The sequence below is a fragment of the Rhamphochromis longiceps genome, linkage group LG17 (assembly GCF_057381845.1).
Source record: "Rhamphochromis longiceps isolate RC_006_pf linkage group LG17, R_longiceps_female_GT1.1, whole genome shotgun sequence".
Classification (NCBI taxonomy): domain Eukaryota; kingdom Metazoa; phylum Chordata; class Actinopteri; order Cichliformes; family Cichlidae; genus Rhamphochromis; species Rhamphochromis longiceps.
Window position 1 is genome coordinate 41,627,811 of NC_140573.1, and position 23,449 is coordinate 41,651,259.

General features: G+C 43.8%; 3 protein-coding genes across 3 annotated transcripts; 2 read left to right on the forward strand and 1 right to left on the reverse strand.

Annotated features, from left to right (window-relative positions):
• Window positions 1-279: 279 nt before the first annotated feature.
• ushbp1 (Usher syndrome 1C binding protein 1) lies at window positions 280-9,584 on the reverse strand. Its single transcript, XM_085387346.1, has 14 exons — window positions 9,345-9,584; window positions 8,132-8,355; window positions 7,798-7,925; window positions 7,447-7,610; window positions 7,063-7,221; window positions 6,694-6,941; window positions 5,751-5,891; window positions 5,534-5,622; window positions 5,279-5,414; window positions 4,938-5,148; window positions 4,332-4,490; window positions 3,004-3,101; window positions 2,400-2,522; window positions 280-2,288 (listed from the first exon to the last, which is right to left on the reverse strand). The coding sequence occupies exons 1-14, from the start codon at window positions 9,348-9,350 to the stop codon at window positions 2,123-2,125; spliced, it is 2,052 nt and encodes a 683-aa protein (XP_085243472.1). The 5' UTR covers window positions 9,351-9,584; the 3' UTR covers window positions 280-2,122.
• A 390-nt stretch (window positions 9,585-9,974) lies between these two features.
• babam1 (BRISC and BRCA1 A complex member 1) lies at window positions 9,975-14,613 on the forward strand. Its single transcript, XM_085385969.1, has 9 exons — window positions 9,975-10,088; window positions 10,696-11,145; window positions 11,233-11,291; window positions 11,367-11,487; window positions 11,675-11,753; window positions 11,834-11,858; window positions 11,959-12,088; window positions 12,187-12,273; window positions 14,141-14,613. Exons 2-9 carry the CDS (start codon window positions 10,711-10,713, stop codon window positions 14,339-14,341), a joined length of 1,137 nt encoding a protein of 378 aa, XP_085242095.1. The 5' UTR covers window positions 9,975-10,088; window positions 10,696-10,710; the 3' UTR covers window positions 14,342-14,613.
• A 1,713-nt stretch (window positions 14,614-16,326) lies between these two features.
• Window positions 16,327-21,348, forward strand: plvapb (plasmalemma vesicle associated protein b). The gene is made up of 9 exons (XM_085385968.1): window positions 16,327-17,323; window positions 17,623-17,799; window positions 17,881-17,962; window positions 18,263-18,464; window positions 18,552-18,771; window positions 19,454-19,603; window positions 19,770-19,826; window positions 20,231-20,335; window positions 20,493-21,348. Exons 1-9 carry the CDS (start codon window positions 17,123-17,125, stop codon window positions 20,499-20,501), a joined length of 1,203 nt encoding a protein of 400 aa, XP_085242094.1. The 5' UTR covers window positions 16,327-17,122; the 3' UTR covers window positions 20,502-21,348.
• Window positions 21,349-23,449: the final 2,101 nt, after the last annotated feature.

Consider the following 23,449-nt stretch of genomic DNA (forward strand, 5'->3'; position numbering starts at 1 on the left):
TTTCTCACTTTTTAATGGTGGAAAACTACATTAGATCACAGGCGTTTAACATTACATTGAACTATTTTATTTTTGTAATTATGTTGCAAATGAATTCAGTTGAATTAGGATTTTACATGCACACAAAAACGGCCAGAAGAGACAGCTGTAGTCATTATATATCTGTATGTTTGTGGACTGTTAATGAGTCGGAAACAAGTCAGTCTTTTTTATTATTTTATTAAAAATGTTTCAAATGGTCGGCTCCAGTTGTGTTTAAAGAACAAAAACATTTCATGTGGGCTAACGTACTACACACATCTTTAAATAACAAACATGGAATATTAGCAGGGAGCCGGACAACAGCAAATATATATGCATTTATTGAAATCAGACATTTTTTGTTGTATCTACTCGATCTGGAACTTTGTGTGTGCATTTCTCAAAACAGGCAGTAATAATGTATCAAAGTATATTTAATGATTACTGCACTTACACTATGTTAGTATATTTTAAATGAAAATATACATTTTACTCCAGTTTTCCATGGTGGCGAGATATCTGAAAAATAATACGCTGTTTAAAATGAATAAACTGTCACTACTTTTATTTTGATAATTGAAAGACGACTTTTAATAGAGTGCTTTTAGGTACCGAAATAAAACATCTGAACACTTTTTCACCCCTCGAGGATAAACAAAAGAACAAAAATCCATTTCTTTCCAAGAGACATTTTGCTTTATTGCGTTGCCTTTGACACAAGAGTCACACAGAGGTTACAACAATCGTGTCATCGAAAAAACCTTTGATGAACTCAGAAGCTTAACGCAGATCTTAGAGAGCGGCAACACAAAATGGAAAGATAATTGTATCATCTGCTCTAATGGCAGCTATTACAACAATGGCGATGGTGACCTGGAGGCGTGGGGGGAGCGGGAGGACGGGCCCTCTCCGGTGACCTCTGCTCGGGAAAGGGCGAGCTCAGGCAGGAGTCGGAGCGTCAGGGGCTCGCCACCTCGTCTGGCACTGTGAACTCTCCATTCACAGCCTAACACAACAGGCAGGCATCGCTGTGACCCTGTGGGTGTGACACTCAACCTTTGCCTTAACCTCCTGACCGGCAGTCACAGCTGCAGCTAACCGGCTCGGGCAGGTCAGGGCGAGGGGTGAGAGATGAGAGCAGGGAAGATGGAGGGGGAGGAAATAAAGAGTAAAGGCAGAGCGACTGAAATATGAACGAGTGGGTGACAAAGAAGGTGAGAAGCTCAATAAGCCGGGTCTTAAAGGGTCAATCCACTGAATTTAGAAATAATAATTTAAAAAAGCCCAGTGCATCTGGAAGTATGCACATTACCAACAAATAAATAGGTACACTAGAATAAAGAGGTAACAAATAAGGTTTTTACAGGATATAAAGAAATAATTATACTGTAAGTAAATTTAAAGACTGTGTCATTTCCTGGTGATTTAGCAGAAAAACAAACAACATGGGTACTTTTCAGGGTGCAGACTGCATTATGGAAACCTTATGTTTAACCTTGCATAAAATGTTCCTCAGTATAACGGGATTACAGCATAAATGTACAAGGCAGATATTTCCAGACACGATAACTATACACAAGGTAAGTTTAGACATACGAGAGTGAGGCGAGGCTTAGAAAACGAGTAGTTACGCTACTATGTCGACTACTAACCCCGCTGTCACAAAAGGAAGGATGCCTGGCAGCAGCTTCGTGCAGTTGGTGTTTGCAGGAAAATGGACGCGTGCACTGTTGAGGTCAGTCCCGAGGCCTTTAGTGGGCTCAGTCTTTGAGTCCCAGCTGTTTGTCTGATGTGGATCCTTTTAGAGACGCCAAGCTTTAGAGTCCAATTCAGTTTATTGATAAATCTTACACAACCGTTCAGGTAGAAATCACAGTGTTATGTTTTATTTTTTACCCCCCAAGAGCCAAAGAAAGTGCTGGATGTCATTAATGATTGCTAGATAAATAGATATTCTTTACAGGCCCAGAAAAAGGCTAAAAATATAAGCATGTAATATAAACTAGATAAAAGCAGAAAGCTATACTCGTCATATTTACACATGTAGCTGATGTGATTAAGATACGGATGTCGAGATGGCTTTCAGCGAAGACTTGATGTCTTATAAAACAGTCTCTTCCCTCCTCCACTCCAAGGCTTCCTCTGCAGCTTTTGCAGCTCCGCCCTGGCCGTGTCGACTCTCCATCGAGGCCGCCAATTTCTGCTCCAGCCGCCACACCTGCTCCCGATACTTCCTCCGTATCTGACGGTATGAACTCAAGGCTTTGCTGCGACGAAAAGATCCACATGACTTTTTAACTTTGACTCAAGCTGAGCACAAAGGGCCTGATGAACAGACACCAAAGAAGTATATTCAGCAGCTTTCTTTTTCCATTCACCTGTGAGCTTGTGTGAGGCGAGCTATCTGCTCCGCATTGTCCCTCCTGTGGGAGGAACTGTCTGAGACGGCTGCGTTCAGTGACTCATGGACCAAAGCCAGCCGCTTCTTCAAGGCTTGCTCCCTGGAAAAAGAAATAGTGAGGTCAGTGGGTAAACATGCTGTGAGGTTATTCATTTTGCTGCAAGCACAAAAGATGTTTACTCACAGACTCATATTTAACATGCGTCCTTGGCCTTAGGGCCGCTGTGACGCATTGTGTTAACAGGAGTGCTTTATTTAAAAGTATTCAGCACTCTAGGTCAGAAGAGAAAAGGTGCTCTCTGAAGCACATCGTGGAGAGAAACAGCTAGAAATTCTTTATGTGCAAAGTCTGCAGCGTTCCTAAGCAACAGTTCAAAGCGGCCAAGAGATGTCTGACACATTTTCAAACCTGATTATATTCAAGTACGTCCACATATTCAACATCCAGATAATTACTATCATAATTATTATCAGATTTTATTGTTAAAACACGAAACTAGAAGTTGTCAAGAGCTAAAGTGCTTCTATATAGAGGCCATATGACACCGACAGGTATGGAAAAGACAGAATCCAACCCTCACCTCTGCAGGACCGCCTGCAGCTCTTTCAGGATGGGTCTTGTCCTATAACCAGCGATGTCCCCTTCACAACCGAGCTTCGCTGCGTTCTCACAGAGCCTCTGAAACACAACGTTCAGTTAAGATACCGCCCAAAGTCCCAAAGGTGTCTTCACTTCTCCTCTGGCGTATGTGCACTTTAATCTAAAGCTGTGGCTCCAGGCTGTCATCATGCAATGTCTCGTGTTTTTAGCTCTGAAGTGCTTTTACACTTTAAGGCTGATGGGACACTGTTGGCCGTGGACACCGAAGTTTGTGAGTATGATAGCTTGAAAATGAGGTGGATTTGATATCCCAATATTGACCTCAAGGTCAAGGTCAGAGGTCAAGTTTTCTCAAAACCTTGTGAATGTAATTAATTGAGATTTTCTAATTCATACCATACGAGCTACTATGAGGCTGGGGCTGGTGGTCGCCAGTATTTCTTACAGTTCAGTGTCCAACAGACCGAATAAAGTGATCTGCGAGGCCAGTAGTGTTGTGGGGATGGAGCTGGACTCTCAAAGGGGTGTCAGAGAGGTGGACGTTGTCCAGGACAAGGACGACGCTGGACGATACCTCCCATCCACTACATGACGTGTTGGCCAGTGACAGGAGCACGCTCAGTGAGAGACAGAGGAACCATCCCTGCCTGTGATCAGTTACTGCTCTTACTGTCTCAGAGCGATGTGACCACATAATTTCCTCAAACGTATTCTGATTCTAACATCATTTGTTTTTATCATTGACCGTATCAGGAACATAATACTTGGGTCTAATTTCTCCAGCTGAGCAAAATCAGCTGGTTCAGACGCCTGCATGTACACGCAGCATTTATTACACGGCCTGGGCGCTGACTGAGATTTTAGGTGAAGTAGCCAAACAGGACACAGTCTGCAGAAACCAGGCAGCGTGCAGCACAGGAAGTTTGAAAGCTATTCACATTTGTAATCTGGAGGCAAAGAGCCAGTGCAAATTAACATCACGGGGGGAAGGAAAGCTAAAGGAGCTGTTCCACTCTTTGTCATTTGACAATGACAGAGATGCGCAGCATGAATCTGTGCTGCAGTGACAGGACAGCTCAGCAGAAGACCTTGTGGAACCAAAATATCCTTCCTGGCCTGGAGGGATTCTGCTTTTGTAGATGTGTGATTTCCCACGTGGGGCACCCATATTTGAATCGGGTCTGTCACAGTAGACCAGCGTCCTGCTCCCTCTTGCTCGTTTCACCTTGACTTTGTATTATTTTCCAATTTGAAAAAAAGAAAGGATAAAAACCCCGTCTGGATTGCTGCTGCAGGAGTGTATCCTACCTGTTGTTCAGTCCTACGATCCTCCACCTCCTCTTGGAGACTTTCTGGGATGAAGACCCCAGCTGCTCCCTGAGCCTTCTGGCCCATTAAACTCCACTCCAGACACCTCAGCTCTTTCTCCTTGAGGCGGATTAAAGCTCGCAGATCTGACATCTCCTCCTGAACAAAAGCGGTTATTTAAAGAGTGGCAGCTACATGATTGGATAGAGGCACCAAAGCCCAGCTTTGGTGCCTCTATTGATTTGATAAATATTACCTCAGATTGTCAATGCATGAAGATTTCTTTAGAATATCCTGATGTTGTGTCCCCTGATTTTTCTTTTTTGTTTGCATGTAAATTCATGAAACTCTGTCTCGTTTAGCTGGTTTGCACTTTTGTTTGAGTTATTATGAATTTATTATAATCTGTATATTCATGGCGTCTCATCCACTATATCCTGTATATGTATTTAGAGTACTATGCAAACAGTGTTTTAGGAAATTGTGCAAATATTTTACTCCTTTCATAGAATAAATCTGTTTCACTCATAATCTCTTTGCATCCATAGTTTTGCATGCTTTTATTTTTTTTTCCTGGCCATGGTGTGATTGTAATGTACGTCATACCCTGACTGAGATCAGTTCATAAAACAGGGAAGGCTTCTCCTTCTTGTTATCAGGCTTGTTTTTAGTCATGTGACCCCCTCTTTGTCCAGGTGGGCTCAGTTTGGCCTCTGCTCCTGGACCTGGCTTAGGGAGGCAAATGGCTGCCCGGTCCCTCTTCAGGCGCTCAATTTGCTGCCGGAGAGCCGCCTCCCGATCCTCGGGCTCGGGCGTCCTGTGGGGTTACTTGCAGTGAACAAGCTGACAAAAGCGCAGCCCAAGAAATTTGCATATTTGAAGTTCCTACACGGTGATCTCGAACTCTTTCGTCAGCTTTGTTGTGTGTAAGCGTTTTAAAACATCACCTCTGCCCGGTGTGACTCGCTGTTTCCGTCTCCTCTGTGACCCCTGCTGTCGAGAAGGAGGTGGACAGCTCTTCAGTGCCCATTTTCCTCAGCTGAGCTAATGGACTGTCTGGGTCCCGAATGTCACCGACCGGCTCTGATGATGGGAAAAAGAGAGAACACAACTGTGTCTAATGCTTGAAAGCCGTATATTGTACATGTGAGTGTCTGAGTGCTCTTTGGTGCGAGCAGTATTAAAACTCGGTATTCCATCACCTGCTGAGACACTCTGCTGAGGACTGCTTTGCTGCTTCCTGGCGTCATAAAGCGACAGCAGCTCGCCGTAGGCCTCTTCACACTCCTCACTGTCAGTCGCAAAACACAAAACGTGACCTTGCTAATACTGTTAAACCGACCTGTGCGTGCTGATGGTTTCTGACAGGTGATAACGAACTCGTCCAGCGTTGACACAGACAGAAATATTTATTGGTACCAGTATCTGAGAGCCATCTGCAGGGCCGAGCAGTCGGACTCAAGCCTGTTCAGCGTGAGATTGATCTGCTCCGACTCTCCTTTCCTTCGCTCCAGAGCTGCAGTGAGACGTTCGTTTCTGGCCTTCAGCCTCTCGATGCATCTGCGGTAAAGTGAGTGAGGATGAGGGGATTAATTCAATTCAATTCAATTCAATTTTATTTATATAGCGCCAAATCACAACAAAAGTCGCCTCAAGGCGCTTCAGAGAGAAAAACCCAACAATCATATGACCCCCTATGAGCAGCACTTTGGCGACAGTGGGAAGGAAAAACTCCCTTTTAACAGGAAGAAACCTCCAGCAGAACCAGGCTCAGGGAGGGGCGGGGCCATCTGCTGTGATTGGTTGGGGTTAAGAGTGAAATGGCTTTAATGATCAAAATAACACATGAAGAAGCTGCTTTACTTGATTGGTTGAGTTAAACTTCAGCAATTACATCATCAATCAGACCAGTGAGATTTGAGATTTGACCCTTATAAGCACTTTGAGGCGGTCTTCAGGAGGCAGAGCAGGTCATCTACTAATGGCAAGGTTGGTGGTTCGATCCCTGGCTCCTCCAGCCTGTATGCTAATTATCCTTGGGCATAAAAAACTAATCCCAAGTCGGAGTGTGAATGTTAAATAGAAAGCACTGGTGAATGTGGCCTGTTGTATAAAATGCTTTGAGTACTCTGTTAAAGCAGAAAGGTGATAAGAACCAGTGTTACAGATATCTACCTGAATCTTTAAATGAGCTGTGGGAGGTTATAAGAACATGTAGTCATAAGTCTAGTAAGTGAAACTGTATCTGTGTCTTTCTTTACATACATGTAAATACAGGGACAGCGTGTGTCAACAATGTGGTAGTCGAGTTTTTATTTTTATTTATAACTCCTAAACCTTCTAAGCTGCTAATCACTCCCACCTGTTGAGCCGCTCTGTCTCAGACTCCAGGCTAAGGGAGCTGGGACAGAGACTGCCCGAGTTAACTGATCCCAGTGGAGATCCATCCCCACCCACAGTCAGAGGCGTCACAGCTCTGTTGGCTCTCCTGTGGAGTAAAGGTGAACCGGGATAGGGGGGCGAGGCCCAGTCTGGACTTAGGGCCCCAGCAGTGGGCCGGTAGGAAGGAATGTGGCCGCCAGACCTCCAGGCTTTATGGAGACCAACCAGCTGAAACACAGGAGAAAGGCAGCTGCACTGATTCTTGTCAGTCTCTTGTAGTGTTTATTGGATCTTTGTCCACTGAACGAGATTCATTCTGGCTAATAAAGTACGAGACATCTTCTCCCACCTTGTTCTTCTCCTCTTCCACCTGGCTGATGCTGCTCTGTGGGGGGCTTCTGAGAGCAGACTCCTGTTTGTCCCCATCCAGCATGTCTTCCTGGTACTGGTCTCTTGGGAAGCTCGACCGGCACGAAATCCCAAACTCTCTTTCCATCTCTTCCAATATCTGTTGGAAATGAAGCAGGATCATGAAAGGGACTGATGGGAGTCTAAAGACAGTCTGAACAATGACATTTTTTTCTCATAAACTGATCCTTGCTGAATTTTCTTTTTTTATGAAAGAAGAAGAGCCAGTATATGGACCTGAAGCTCTTTTTCTTGGGCTTTGCAGCTTTAAATTACTTAATAGATGTTTTAATTGTGATTATTCTTATTTGTTTTTAACTTATACCTGGCTGGCTTTAACCCAGTTCTCTTGAGCTGCTCTCAGATGCTCTCTGTGCTTTTCCTGGTCAGAAGCTGTGATGGGGGCCGCCCAGGTCCTTCTGAAGCTGATGGAGTCCTCCACTGATGATAAAACCTCCTGCAGTTTGCTCCAGACAACACCACTGCCTCCTAGTGGATAGAAAGCAAAGGTGCAGGGATATATGCAGTATATGATGCTCAAACAAACATAAAATATGCAATAAAGGACATAAACATAAAATATTAATCGGTGGAAGCTTCTGGATTGGATGAAAGTGCATGGCATCCAAACTGATAAGCTCTGCTGATGAACGAGTGATGCTATGGTAACGCCAACCTTGCTCATTCAGTGGAGGTTTAGATGTTGGGCTGTTTCTTTCTGGGCTGCTTCTAACGAGCCGGTGAGACAGAAGATCTGGAACCAGAGGCCTGGATGGAGCCGGCGGTCTCGTGTCATCTGGTTCACTGCAAGAGTAGTGCGTTTACACGAGCTATAGGTTGAATATCAAACTCCCTATTAATGTGAAAATATGTGTGGTATTGCCCACAAGGATGAATACAAATCCACAGATTTCAGGTGTCTTGTAAGGATGGCATTAGTATTCAAGTCAAAGTGGAGCCAAAGGTGATGCTGCAGTAAATCCAGCCGTCGCGCCGGGCGCCTCGCTTACCTTGGAGCTTTTAGTGACCCCATCTTCTTGTTCAGTTCAGCAATGATGTTGAGCAGCGTGCCCACTTCAGCCTCACACTGAGCCAGCTCTGCTGGTGTAGGCTCGAGGATGACTGCAGGGTCACAGCCCTCGTGGTAGAGGGAGATATAGTCACTCGGGCTCATCGCCTCCTTGTCACACCTTGACCCTGCATCCAGACTGTCACATCTGCCTCGCCTGAAATCCTACAGAAACATGGAGTCGTGTTTGGACTGAAAGAAAAAATAACTTGGAGGACCCATTCATTTAGTTTTTTGCTGTATTTTTTTTTATATTTCTGCAATCTGTCACGTCTGCGTGCACCAATAATAACACACATCACACCCGATGTATGCAGCCTTCTTCCGTCCTGTGAACAAGCACCTTTCAGTGAGTACAGCAAAATAATTTAATTATATAATGTATCAGCATTAAAAATCTGTTACGCTATTGAGCCAAACATGTTTGGCAGCTATTGTTCTGAGCAACGGAAAAGGAGGAAACTAAAACATCCTGACATCCAACTTCCTGCCAAGCAAATATTTGTGAACCGAACCATCTATTGTTTTCATGAAGAACGCTGAACAAATCTCTCAGACACAAAATGTTGAATCAGAACAAAATGTTACTCTTTAATTATGGAATTAACTACAGTCAGATGTAGAATGAAAATGTACTTTTTAAACAATTAAACACATACATCTTTTTAATAACACACGTATATATGGTGCAGGCCAGAGTTGGCAACATACTTGAAATTCCTTATCCTCATTACCAAACTATTCCCAGTCAGTGTCAGAGAAAAGTCATTTAGGCATGAAAAGGGGGAATAAAGACTTTACGCATGCTGTCAGACCAACTCTCTGATTTCAGATTTGTGGATTTTATTACTTATGTGCAAAGTGCATGTTTTCAAACAGTAAAAAGTCTTACCCTGCCTTATCGATGGGGCAGATTAAATCATTTAAAAGTCTCTATTATGAGGCGGCAGCAGTTCTGCAAACAACAGTTCTTCTCTTATGGGGAATATTGGAGCAACATGCGACATCTGCATTAGGCATTTACCAGTGACAGCTTTGAACTGCATTACAAACTCATATACTGTGTCACATATCATAAGCTCAACTGGATTTATGTTGCTCCCAATCTCACTAAACCTTCAAAACAATCCCTCAAACATTTCATCATAACTTACCTCCATGCTCGCTGATCTGTGTGACTGCAGAAGTGACTCAGTTTACCACGTGTGTAAAAAAAAAAAAACAAATTGACAAAATGAGGGTCTGTTTTCTTCCGTCCTACTATTTTGTGTAATTATATTTTCCAAGAGTCAGTCAGTCTCTGTAATAAGTCTGCTCTCTCCATGTCTGCCTAACACTGTTTTGTGTGATGGGTGAAGTAAGTGGAAAAGTCATCCCCACCCATTCCCTTTCACTCTGAGTCCTTTCCTGTTTTGTCCGTAGTGTGCTTCTATGTCTGATTATGACCAAAGGGGGTGTGAATTATCCTATCTGGTTAAAATGTGATATATACGCAGGAAAATGCTACCTGTTTATTTTTTGGATACAATCTGCAGACCGGTGTTGGCAAAAAATATAGTAAAAGACTCACTTTGGTAGAATAAATTCAATACATCAATAAATCAATCGATTACTTATGCATGACAGTATCTGTGGACTCAAACAAAGCTTTTTATGATACTACTACTACTGCTACTGCAGTAAAAACTATATTATTAGGTCAGCAAAACTGTTTTTGAGCACCACAATCCATAAACTTCATTACCCACAATTCCATTGTACCCGTTCCAGTTTCTGGTTATATCATTTCCGTTCAGGAAGTGTCCGTTCAAAACAAATGTTAGCTCGCTGTTGGAATATTTCTCAGTCCTCAATGAGTTGTTACCGTATATAAATACAAGACCTGTCGTAATAATTAAGTAAGTGTCTGTTCTTCTTCTTCCAAATGTAAAAGTTATACTTCAGTTCACAGAGTGACTGATTTGACGTATTTGTTTTAGTTAAAGCTAACTAATGCTAACGGCTAATGTTGCTACAGCCGTGGAGCATCAGCTGCTCTGTCTGCTGTGGTTTTTAGCACTTTGTCAGGTTTTCTGGTCGCATTGACTCAAGCTTTTGCCAATTAATAATATTTCCTGTAAATATACAGCACTGCGTTTATCTACACATAACACTCGAGCTAACACGTGGAGAAGCAGTCCTTGTGTGTAAAATGAACTTTACACTGGACTGAGTTTGTACTGAAAGTAGAAATATGATTTTAAAGTTGATGAGAATGGTTGTGTGGTGGTCTGGTGTAAATGTGCCCTCTGTAAGATAGGGACAAGCGGTGTCGTTTATGAGAAGCCCGTGTTTAGGATTTTAGGTGGATTTGCACTTGTTGGTCTTTGTGAAGGATGGACAGCAAGCAAAGTTACAAATATTATACCAGCCTTTTAATGTCAAGTGAGTCCATCACCTGTTAAATGCTAGAAATCTTTGAGAGCCAGAATAACTAACTTCACCTCACCACCTCCACTTCTGTAGCTTCCTCCTTTATCAATGGACACACCAGAGCCCGGCCAGGCAGATGGAGAGGAGCGTCTTGTAGAGCTCCGACCTCGAACGCGCTCCAACCCAGAGGGTGCTGAGGACCGACGCAGCAGCACTGGCAGCCTCGGAGGCAACGGGAACCCCAGCATATCTCAGCCTGCCGTGGGAAGTCGTGTGGAGGGAGAAGGTGAGGCCTCGACCAGCGACAGCCCTCCAAGTTCCACCACCGCAACCATCTCAGTGTCTACGGCTCAGGCTGTGGCTCCTACTGCCGTCACAGGTGCGACTGCTGCGGCCAGTGCTGCGGTACCACTGTCCACTACGGCCGTGTCAACCAAAGACTGGCCAAAGTCCACACAGCAGCACCCCACACTCACCACGTCCGTCCCTTCACCGGCAGAGTATCAGCTCAGAGTGCCCCGTGTAAACTGCCCAGAGAAAGTGGTGGGTCCACTTAGCATTTCTGATTTTTGAAGAGTCACAAGAAAAAAAAAAGTCATTTTCACTGTCAGTTCTTCTCTTTTATGACAGATTATCTGCTTAGATCTTTCTGAAGAGATGTCTTTGCCAAAGCTGGAGTCCTTTAACGGGTAGGCGGCTGCATGTTAAACTTCATTGTGTGTCGTCAAAGTTTCACCGCCTAATTTGACTGTTTTTCAACCTAGGTCTAAAACGAATGCTCTGAATATATCCCAGAAGATGATTGAGATGTTTGTCAGAACAAAACACAAGATTGACAAACGGCACGAGTTTGCTCTGGTGGTCGTCAACGATGACGCCCTGTGGGTGAGTACGAGAGCTGTTAGGATGCTTTTTCTTATGTGTGACTTCTAAAAAATGTAGAAGACTCAACACACTCTTAGCCGTTTGTTTGGGCATGATCATGTAGTTCCTTTTTGTTGTTGTTGTCTATGGCGGTTGAATGCACTTCCCTAATGTAACGTCATTTAATCCATCTGTGGACATATCTCAGCTGTCAGGCTTTACCTCTGATCCCAGGGAGCTGTGTAGCTGCTTGTATGACCTGGAGACCAACGTGTGCGAGTCCTTCAGTATCCTTAAACTGAAACTGACAAAAAAATGCTAGTAACTTCTAGATGTTTGGTTTTGACCCTTAACTCCCCTTTTATAGACCTGGAAGATCTCCTTAATGTCATGTAAGTAACAGATCTGCTGTAAATTTGATTAAAAATGCGATTTTTTTAGCTTCTAAACACATAAGTGTTTCAACTGTTTGCTCATTTTTTGCCTTTGCAGACATCAGAAAATCGAGCTGCCGTTGATGGAGAATATTCAGACTATCCCGCCTCCGTATGTGGTGCGGACTGTGCTTATCTACAGCCGTCATGCTGGGCAGCTGCAGTTCAACCCATCTGAGGCTGTTAGTGTAAGTACAGCACAGTCTCTCTTTGTGTCTGTATTTTAGTTTTTACACGTGGGACCTGTTCCTGACTGTGCACTTTGTGTTTCTCTGTCCTGTCACAGAAAATGCTGCAGTCGCCATATTTTTTCTTCGACGTGGTCTATTTGCACAACGGGGTGGAAGAGCAGGGGGATGAGACCAGCTGGAGGGTGAGTGCAGAAGCTGGTGATGGAGGGTTATTGGTTCAAACTGTGTGCAGCAGCTCCATGTACCAGGTTTGACACCCTTTTACCTTCAGAAGTGCCTTAAATCTGTATGGCACAGGTTCAACAAGGTGCTGGAAACATTCATCAGAGGTCTCGGTCCATAAACCATCGCATCAAATAGTATCCAGTCTCAAACTGACCGCAGCCTTAGACTGTCACTGACCGGGTGGTTAAAGGAGTCAAACAAGCTTCATGCTGTGCCACAGCGATGCAGTTACTGTCCTACCAAAGGGGGGGACGTGTGGATGATTATTAACATGAGGAATAAGAAAACAGAGGAACATAAAATACCTCGTGATCAAGATCAAATCTGTTAAAATAAGTTAGTTCAGTGGATAAGACGACACAATAATGGCACACAGTGCGTGAGTGCTTTACTGACAACAAATTTTTCAGCTAGCAAGTATTACACAAACCACACTATACGCTCATTGGTTACTTTCTTAGGTGCACGCGATCAGTTGCTTGTTAATGCAAATATCCAATCGGCCAATCACATGTCAGCATAGCAGGTGATTTAAGTCACTTTAAACGTGACGTGTTTTGGTGCCTTAATGTTGAAGCAGACGGGCTACAACAGCAGGAGAGCGCCCTGGCTGCCACTCCTGTCAGTTACAAACAGGAAACTGAGGCTACGCTCCGCACAGGTTCAACAAAATTAGAAGATTGGAGTGTGGCAAATATTTCCTTGGCACACTTTGGTCCTTTTAGTACCAGCTGAGAATCGTTTAAAGCAGGGGTGTCCAACTCCAGGCCTCGAGGGTGTCCTGCAGGTTTTAGATCTCACCCTGGGACATCACGCCTGAATCAAACGATGAGTTCATTGCCAGGCCTCTGGAGAACTTCAAGATATTTAAACCAGCTGTGTTGGATCAAGGACACATTTGAAACCTGCAGGACACCTTGAGGCCTGGAGTTGGACACCCCTGAGTATTGTTGCTGACCACAGTGATGCGATCTCCTGATGGCTGCTCCCAGCAGTGTGACGCACCATCTCATAAAGCTTAAATCATCTCAAGCTGGTTTCTTGAATGTGACGATGAGATCACTGCACTTAGATGACCTCTGCCGTTAGAGCGCGTTGGCCTTTCGGATGTGGTGGAACGGGAGATTTCCACGATGACTGTGCAGCAACTGCGTGATGCTATCACGTCAAGAAGAACCAAAAACTCTGAGAAATGTTTCCAGCGTTCTGTTGAATCAGTGACCCAAAGGATTGAGACAGCTGAGACAAGCGGTACCAACAAGGTCCAGTGAGTGCATGTTGTAACCTTTGAATAAATCCAAACCTTTACTTGTCTAAACATAAAGTACGTCCTTGTTTCTCGTCAGTGTTCAGCATGTTTGAAAAGCCTCTGTGGCATGTTAAATGTGAACCAGGGCACCGCTGTAGTTACTGGTTTGAGCGTTAAAGCTCTGCTCTGAGGCAATTCGCTGCATGTCGTCCCCTGCATCGTCTCCCAGCTTTCATGTCTTCTCTCCACTGTCCCATCTCATTAAAGGCTAAAACCCCCCCAAAATATATATTTGAAAAAATGAACCATCTATGCCTCCAAGCTTATCTTTTAAGATATTTTCTGCACATTGTAAGACAGCGATGCCAAACTCTGGGCTGTGGAGCTTTTGCACGCCCGACACACCTTCAAAGCCTTTGCTGCTCTCGTGTTCACACCCAGTGATGATAAAACTGCAGTACTGACACTAAAAACCAGCACCGGCCTTTTGATTCTGTATGTAAAAAGCTGTTTTACACTGTCTCACCTGATATTCTCTTGCATACTCTTAAACTGAGTATTTGCTTTTTCTCCAGGACAACTACACCTCTTTCAGTAACCTGGACTCTAAGGGCATGTGTTACCGCTTTGAGGTTTCCTTAGGCGGACCCGCCATTGAGCTGCACAATTGCATGGCCAAACTTCTGGCTCACCCTTTACAAAGGCCTTTCCAGAGTCATGCATCTTACAGCCTGCTGGAGGGGGACGACCCCCAGGACATTGAGGCAACAGTTTAAAATGGGACACTGGCTTCTCTGTGAAATCCACACGCACGCGTTTCGGTTTTTCCTCCACATTATGACCATTTTTTCTCTTAGCTGCTGTAATTCATGTATTATTTGGGATGTAGGTGTAGATCTAAGGATAACCAAGGGGTTTGGTAAGTTGCCAACTGCACAGACATTGTATGTCCATACTAAAATAGACGAGTGATTTTTTTTTTTCTTCATCTTAGCTGCAGAACTCATGCAGCTGTTAGCTGCAGGTGTCGTGAGAATGATTAAAAGTCCCAGAATCCAAGAAAAAGATAAAAGAGCAGCTAAACGGTGTAAAGGCATCATTCATCCCTCGTTGCTTTCTAACACACCACACTGCTCCGAAGCAGGCGATCGGGAAACTAATGAACCTTAATTTGAAGTAATGAATCACAGAGACACGTGATCCTGCCTGTACGTCTGTTTTAATCTACTTTGTTTTATAAGGGCTTGTTTTCTTTCTTAGCTGTCACACTTACGTTATGTTACATAAGCAATGAAAAAATAAAGGGTATGATTGTAAAAACGGCCCTTTGCACTGCCCGTAGATGCACTCGAAACACGTTGTGTACAGATGACGTTTGTAAAACTGTTTCTGCGGATTAAAAACGTTCGTTTAATGACACTTGTCGTGTTCGTGTGTTTGATGTCATTTTTTTAATGTCTAGCTTTTGTCAGGAGATGGCAGCAAAGCCTCTGCTGGGATCCTTCAGCTGTAACTGTGATTTCACTGCAGCTCAGATGTCTTTATATTCGTGTTTATGGCGGTGATTGAGCAGTCGAGCAGCAGACACCGTTGTAAACAGGAAGTCTTCTCCAGTTGTAGCATGAAGATTAATTCAGTGTGGAGGTTCTCAGTCTTGTTCTGATGCTTCACGTGCTGTTTGAATGTAAGTGAAGCACTGACGGCATCAGTCATGTCTCTATCATATTCAGTTTGGTTCCGCTCCATATTTTCCCCTCGTTGAGCTGCAGCGCTCTGTCCCCCAGGTTGAGAATCACCGCTTTAGCTGTAAAATATGTTTTCCCGTCACCTCAAAGATGTCTAGTCTGTTCTCTTAAAAGGTGTCTTATCACGGTCTTCAGCCATTTGGTTTCCTGCTTTTGTTCACGTTATCTAACACCTCTTTCCCGACTCGTTGTCTTCTGTCACTCTTAACATGCCTCATAAATAAGTTTTTCCACCTGAGGACAGGTTGTCAGGGAGACAATAGGGAGCAGGAAAGCTTCAGGCTCAGAGGCCCTTTCCCCTTTCACACCCTTCCCCGGCTGACCCGACTGCGCCTGACGTCACCGGCTCTGCCGTGGATGCCGTGGGTGGGACGGGGGGTGAAGGGTGTCTGCGCTCTGCAGGGAGAATTTGTTATTCCCCATCCCCACAGAATGACAGGTCCCTATTGTTTTCACTCCTTCACTCCTCCACTACCACGACTCCTTTCCGTGCTCGTTCAAGACAGGATATGCTGGAAAAAAATTTTGTTTGGCATTTTCTGCTTTTACTCCTTAAATGGTTCATATTGTTCATCAAGCACCAGGGGAATACATCAGTCTGCAGCAGCTATAATTAAATAGGAATATTTCCTGTTGTTTCTTCATTATTTTTATATCTCATGGAGTCATGGGTAAAAAAAAAACATAAGCAGTCTTACTAAAGTACTGAACGTCTGTGCTTCTGGTGGACATGAGTCCTGACTGATTGGATATTTATCTGAGAAAATATGATGTATGTAGTTTATGAATGTGGTTGTTGATGCAGCTGAGCTGCTTGGAGTATTTGAGAAACTGTTGATCTGCTGGGATTTTACTGCACATCCATCTCTAGTGTTAAAAAAGAGGTTTTATTTATGTAGTGGCAAATTACAACTGTTACTTTATACTGTAAGGTCAAGACTGTACAGTAATACAAAGAGAAACCAGAGCGCTTCAACCAACGTTTGTAGAAGAGCATCTATGAACGACTGTGGCAGATGGGCCCCAGCAGCAGGAGGCCTCACCTGCCAACAGGAACCTGAGGATTGAAACTGGACCACAGAAGATTAGAAAAATGTTGCCCGGTCTGTTGAGTTTTGCTGCAAATAGCATGAAATCAAATCATCGACCCATCCCGCTGCAGCCCAGCCTGGGTGTTGCAAAAGTGGGTCCGACCCGTTACCACCGAGGCACAATGAAGTGATTGCTCGCTTATTTTAAACCCTAATTTAAGGTCATTTAATAGAGTTCGTAGATTCCACTACAGGAGAGCATGCAGCCTCTGCAAAGGCGACTTCTTTAGGCAGCGTGAGCACATTTTGTTAGAACTGACGGTTTTCTTACAGTTTTTGTTGAAAAGCTTTAAATGTATTTATGTCTTGAAGATCTTTAAATCTAATTCCCATCACACCAACTTATTTTTGTTTCAAACGTTCCATGGAAAGTTTCTGATAACTTGGGCAGCTTTGCAGCAGGAGGCTGTCCTGCGACACAGGCTGATTAGGGACGGGAGGGGAAGAGGCAGGAGAGGTTGGGCTGGGATGGGCAGGAAGTGTGCCTCTAGCACCAATTATAAACATGACCCTTCTGGACACCTAAGGGTCATTGTTTACGTCCATCATTGCCTGCCACTTGTGCCTGTCTGCTTCTTCACGTCGGCAGGGCTGCAGAGCTGTAAAAGGTGAGCAGAAGTCCGGGAAACCATCACCTCACTGCACGCTCGACTTCTTCCATCTTCCAGGGGGAATACTTGCGGATTTTCTTTATGGACAAATAATTTCTCTGTAGTCAGTCATGTACAGCTCCAGCTACTCTCGGGCCAAACTGAGCCCAGGGGTAAGGCACCTGAACAAGTCCAAAGCGAAGAGCTGCGGCTACTACATGAGGATCGTCTTCCTCTTTTCTTCTCTCATCCAGTCACTCATCATCGTCAGCTTGGTGCTTTTTGTCATCTACGGACAGCCGGAGAAGACTGCAGCAGATAAAAGGGTCAAGGTCAGTGAGCTGGTCTAAGTTTGGTTTATTAAACTGAAGCATTCAAATATTTTAAAGACATTTGAATGTCCCGGCCCACCTTGAATAACAATACAACAGCTTATTAGTAGGATTATTTTCTGAGAGGTTTTCTTAGATTTCAGTGATGTCATGTTCAGAAACCATTAATGTGTTTTTTTTCACTGTAAATATTTTAATTCTAATTATTTTAGTATTTTACGTGATTTCCCAGTTGTTCTACCATCATGTGTAGAGCTGTAAGAAGCATGGCTTTGATGCTGAGTGCTGTTATCCTGCAGGAGCTGGAGCTGGGCTTCAATAAACTGAGTGACAACAACATCGAGCTGAGGAAGGAGAAAAGTAAGCTGGAAGCTCAGCTGAAGGCTCGCGCTGAGGAGAGAGCAGCTCTGGAGAAAGAGATGGCGAAGCAGCAGATTGATGCCAACAAGACGGAGCAGGATCTGAAGAAAAAGTCTGTAAGTTCACTTCCCCGTTGGTCACCAGTGCAAGAAAATATAATCGTGAATCAAATGTCTTTGTGTGTGTTTTCTTCACAGGAGGACTGCAACAGGTTACTGAACCTAGCACGGCGCCCCCTCCCTCCGATACAGCCCCATATCACTAGAAGCAGCACGAGCAGTATGTACCTCAGTGCCATCTTCTTCTTCTCAGGCATTTATCGTCTCATCAAACATGAAACACAAACAGTGTCTGCAGACGTCACTCTGAAGTTGAACAGTTAAAAGAGTCTTGATGCTGCGGAGGTGGATCTCGATCTGCCCAAACAGTTAAACATGTTGCAAACCATCTGGAAACTCGTTATCTAATAACTCTGAAGCATTAATAAATGATGCGTTAAGCCTTAATTAGCATTATTGCAGTTGGCCTTAATAAGAGTGAAATCGTCGCTTTCTGACAGTTTCTGTCTGAATCCTCCAGGCGAGCTGAGTAATCTGAAGAGACTCTACGATCAGCAGGAGGCCAAGCTGGACGTCGTCAACTCAAACTTCACCCAGACGGTGCAGAATCTGCGGGATGAGTTAGACACAGCCGTCAAAGACCGAACGCGCCTCAACGACGAGGTGGTGGAGCTGCGGCGCGACAACACCTTTCTCAGGGAGCAGCACGCCTTGTACACCAGGTAGGTGTGTGTGGCGTGTGCGACTGAAACAACCTGAAAAATAAGCAAAGTTAAAGCGTTTTATTTTATTCTTTCTGCCTCCACCAGCAAGTGCAAAGAGGACTTTGCAAATTCTCTAGAAGGCATCACGATGGTGACCAGAGAATTCTTGGACCGGATTAACAAACTGTTTCCTCACCAGCTCACCTTTCACCTCACCTGCAGCAGCCAGCGGGAGCACATGGACAAGATCAAAAACAGCTGCACGAACCTGTCCAGAGACGTGGAGAACAAGTTCCAGGTTTATCTCGACAATGTGGGGAAAATGGTAATTTAACATTTTTAATGCCATTTTTAATACTTTCAAATCACTCTTTGGTGCAGCTGCTGCCAACTCAGAGATGCATCAGATCAGACAATCAACCAGATCTGTTTTTGTTTTTAAAGAAGGGGTGATAGGCAATCGGGATTTCAGTTCTCATTTTATTCTGAAAGGTCAGATAAATATAGTGAGATATAACGTGGCAGAGAGATGCCTGCATAAAAGAGGTTTGCTTCAGTAAATTAACTACTTGAGGGAGAGGACGTGTTTATTTTCAGGTCAGACTTTCAGCCTTTAAACTTTTGAACTCTCCCTGAAGAAGTTAATTCTGTGGAACATCCCAGAGTACAATCTGAGTGGGAAACCGCTTTCTCAAGGGAGGAAGTCTCTGCATTGTATCATTGCTGATAAATGCAGCTAAAGAGACAGATGTCCTGTGAGGCAGTGCCAGGGTAAAGCAGACGTGAAGTATGTGTCTCTGCTGATGCAGCACTTTAAAATGAGCCTCGGACGCCTTCAAAGTGTCGGGTCAAAGTTCTCAAAACAGCTTAAAAACGTTCGAAACGTCATAAATATTTTGATATTTTTCATGTTTTTACTCAAAATTGCAGCAGGGAAAGCAAAACAAAATTCTATCTACTCATATGTTGTCCAAGATTAAAATAAAATTGTGTTGTTTTGCTCTCAGGTGTCTGAAATTCAAGAAAAGTCCAGTCAGCTGGAAGTGAAAAACAAACACTTAATCTCCGACTTCGAGGAGTGTCAACGCAATCACTCAGAGTTTGTTGAAAAAACGTCCAAACAGTCGCAGATCGCACAAAAAGCTCATGATGATAAGGTAAATCAGATCTGGGTGGACGGGAAGCGGGAGCCACTGTGTCGTTACAAAGCAAATGCAAATGTTCATCTACTCCTGTTTTATCTGCTTTTCTAAGAGTGCAAATCCTGCAGTTTCATATTCGACACAAACACTGTTTGACTTACACCGTGTGTACTTTCCACAGGTTGAGAAATTACTGCAGGAGAAGGAAGAACTGAGACAACAACTGTCCAATATGAAGGTAAAAGACACGAACAAATAAACAAACTAATACTCTGTCACAGAACGAGAGCTTGATTAGGACTCGGGACAGATGTTCACTTATTGTATTTACATTTGACTCAGTCTTGAATCTCAGCTGATGAAGATTCGATTTCCCTCCAATCGGAATTATTATTTATCCCCAAAAGCAGAGATGTAATCATGTCACATCCTTCTCGGAGTGTCATCCACCTCTGAGCTGTGAAATCACAGCAGATCTGGTGATTACATAGACGTCAGTGCAGAGGTGAGGTGGTGAGGGGGAATTGGACAGGAATCTGAGAATCTGCAGCAGCTGCAGGGCGGATGGAGAAGCGAGATGACAAAAGAAAGCTGCACTAATGTTCTGACTGTGTCTAACGTTAAATGACCTTTGTTTTGCAGCCCGGCGCTAAACCTGCAGGCTTTCAGGCGTCCTCGCTGCAGGGCAGACACACTCCAACTAACTGGACTTCTGTAGGAATAACCGGCATCTTCAAAGCTCCAACGGTAAGCCTTCAGATTGCTGTTGACTGCGAGCTCGAAGCTTCATCAGCCTGCAGATATCATCCCTGTGACAATGATAAAATACTGATGCTGAGCAGGGATGAGACCTTTACACGTCCAGCTTACTTTGCTTACAATTTTTTGATGTTTTATCTTCCAGGTGAAATGAAATAATGCGTCCTGGTGGTCAGAGAGAGGAGAGAGGCAAATCCAGCCCACAGCGCTCAGGACGTTGTTTTTTAAAGCCTGTGTATATACTAGAGTGTGCAGATGCTTTGCCTCCATATAGTAACTGCATCGTGTGTTTTTGAACTTCTGCTCTGAAGCATTGTACCCAGGTAAATGTAAGAAGTAGGTGTGCATGTGTCCTTTTGTGTGTCTCTCTGTGCAGGTAGAAAAACTGACTCTGGAAAAATACTTTTGTTTGCTGACGATGAAATTTCGTCCCGCTGACATTAAAAATGTAACAAAGACTCAGACAACAGCTGCTCACTGGGCTGTGAGAAACAGACTAGTCTTAAAATAGCAACTGTTAAGTGTCCCAGTGGCGAGATGCTAACGTAGCCTGGATGACAGTACAGACGTCCATTAAGTCATAAACACGTGGTCACGTCAGCCGAGTCGCTCGAAGTCGTAAACACTGGATGTCAAAAAGAGGAATCATGAATTTGACTGAAAACACTTTGTTTTGATGATCAGCTTAAAGAAAAGAAAGAAAAAGAGCTGAGTCTTCATGAACTGTCCCAGTTTCGGTGCTGTTTTCAGGCTTTACTGCTTCCTTTTCTCGTCATAAGCAGGCTGAGCACGTCCGGTCTGTGGCAGGAAACAGAAGCCTGCTTTTATGATTATTGTGGATCCGTTTGGACATGAAAAAGATGTCAGGAAAACAACAGAAACACAGTGAAAAGTCGTGTTATTTGCAGTGTTTTCAACTTCTGACTGAAGACTGTTTCATGGCTACTATTCATGTAAATACTGTATATTTAATAAAAGAATAAACAACCATTTGATGTTAACAGTTATGCAGTTTTGTTTTTATTTTACCAGACGTTCAGCTTTACAGGGTTAAACAAAAGTTACATCGTTATACAAACATCCTCAGAAACTCAAAGCTGCAGGTGACTGACAACCAGTTTCACACACGTGTTCTTTCATTTCAGAGGTGAAGCTTGTGTCGCGGTAATAATTCTTTGAGGTCCAAATGCACGTCACAGCCTGAACTCACAAAAACACGCTTTTTAAATGCAAAAACCAAACGCTGAGAGACCCACAAACAAGCAGCAGCTGAGGCGGCTGCAGCGACGGCCTGGCACAGCACGTTAACGAAGGACACGCAGCACTGGTGTCCGTGGGTTCTAGGCCAGACTCGTGTCCTATGAAGCCTATGAAGGGATTTTGTGCGTGAGCATTAACACTGAGACGGTCACCGCCTCCTCGTTGATTAGTGAACACGGTGTTTAAGTTCAGACACAAAAGCGTTTTTGCAGAACATCTTTGCCTATTTGTGTAGATAATAGCATCACTTCTTTTATCCTGTTAGACACCAGTGCACGTTTTCTATCATTTGCACGATTATCTAACAGGTTGTGTCCTCATTTAAGTTTGTGTGAAGTCACAGAAGATGTTTAACCTTTGACCAACAAATTCTACTCAGTTTATTCCCGAATCTGATGCAATAATTGTGCTAAATTTAAAGATATTTCCTCCAGGTGTTCTGCATTCACAAGAACGGGATCATGGTGACCTTTGACCGGCTCCATCTCAACAAAGTTTTTCTGTTCTGTCTTATAAATCCCGAGGATTTGTTTTAGTTTCATTTTGTGACAAACTTGCGTCAGAAGTGGAAGAAATAAGGCCAGACAGAACAAATATTTGAGTTTGTTTCCATATTACATAAGAAACAAACCAGGATTATCTCCCAGACTCGCTGTACACAAGGATGTGTGTGTTACAGGTGAGCTGGTCTGCCTCCTGTTTTCAGGAAATCCTTTGTTTCGCATCAAGTGTTTCCAGTGCCGTGTATAGCTACGAATGCACTCACACTGGTTTAAGTAAAATGCGTGCAGGGTGGACCTGGCTGCAGCGGAGCAGACAGTCATTAATCAAACCTACAGGAAGCTAAAAGTACCCATCATCAGTCACATATGGACCAAACTGTGACGATGAGGTTAAGCTTATGCGTCATCTCTTTTTCCCATTCGTGTGCAGACTGATGATTATGAGGACATGTTATCATGTTGAATTTGTTTAACTACATTGTTATAACTCAGGGCACTGATATTTGCAATCGTGATGATTCAGCTAAAATAAAACACCTCAGGTTTAGTCAACACGAGGCACTGATGGACGAGAATATCCAGAGCTGCGCTTTTACTGTCACAGATCTCTGTCATATACCCTCCATATAAAAAGAATTAAAATTACATTTTTTGGTTCTTACGAAGCATGAATGCAGATCCAAGCCATCAGCACTACAGTGGTGCAGGACGTCAGCGCAATTATTCTTCTGGGAATCATGAATTTGTAGATAAAATATCAACAGGACACATAAAATTGACAACAACCACTGAGCTTTCACAGAGCGGCACCATTAGCGTTGTGAGGTCCCAAAGAAGTACACCTTTCCTACTGATATACAAAACATCCGACTTTCACAGCTGTAGTAAACACAGTGACCCGGAGGCCATCGCACACGGGCAGGGCTTCAAAGACAAAGCTCCAGAATTTACTACCACTAATTTGTCTGACAACAAGCCCAACTTTTAGTTTACACTTCCCTTGTTTTGCAATTAATCAACGCAGAACATGAAAGTCAACAAAAAGGGTGACAGAGCAGCACAGGAAGAGGAAAGGTCAGATAGCACAGCCAGACGCCAGAGACGCAGAAAAGGCAGAAAGGCAGCGGTGGTGCTGGGTAACAGAGGTGCAAATGTCGTCAGAGACGGGGCAAGAAGACACCAACTGGGGAAGAAGGGTGAGGAGTTCAGCGTGGAAACATAAATATTTGATCAAGGCTAAACTGACAGGGAAACAAAGGGCACAGAAAGCAGTGCCAACAAGAATGTGTCTAACAAAGGGAACGCTGGCTTTAGACAACACTAAGCCAGTCTCTGTAGG

Excerpts from the sequence above, each read along its gene's own strand:
- ushbp1 (XM_085387346.1), bottom strand. Across the intron at positions 5,892-6,693 it reads GAGACAGAGCGGCTCAACAG|ATGCATCGAGAGGCTGAAGG; the intron begins GTGGGAGTGATT and ends ACTTTACCGCAG. Across the intron at positions 2,289-2,399 it reads CGCCTCACACAAGCTCACAG|CAAAGCCTTGAGTTCATACC; the intron begins GTGAATGGAAAA and ends TTTTCGTCGCAG.
- babam1 (XM_085385969.1), top strand. The coding sequence starts at position 10,711 with ATGGACACACCAGAGCCCGGCCAGGCAGATGGAGAGGAGCGTCTTGTA. Across the intron at positions 11,754-11,833 it reads CAACGTGTGCGAGTCCTTCA|ACCTGGAAGATCTCCTTAAT; the intron begins GTATCCTTAAAC and ends CCCCTTTTATAG. Across the intron at positions 12,089-12,186 it reads ACCCATCTGAGGCTGTTAGT|AAAATGCTGCAGTCGCCATA; the intron begins GTAAGTACAGCA and ends GTCCTGTCACAG.
- plvapb (XM_085385968.1), top strand. The coding sequence starts at position 17,123 with ATGTACAGCTCCAGCTACTCTCGGGCCAAACTGAGCCCAGGGGTAAGG. Across the intron at positions 17,963-18,262 it reads CACTAGAAGCAGCACGAGCA|GCGAGCTGAGTAATCTGAAG; the intron begins GTATGTACCTCA and ends TGAATCCTCCAG. Across the intron at positions 18,465-18,551 it reads CAGCACGCCTTGTACACCAG|CAAGTGCAAAGAGGACTTTG; the intron begins GTAGGTGTGTGT and ends TGCCTCCACCAG.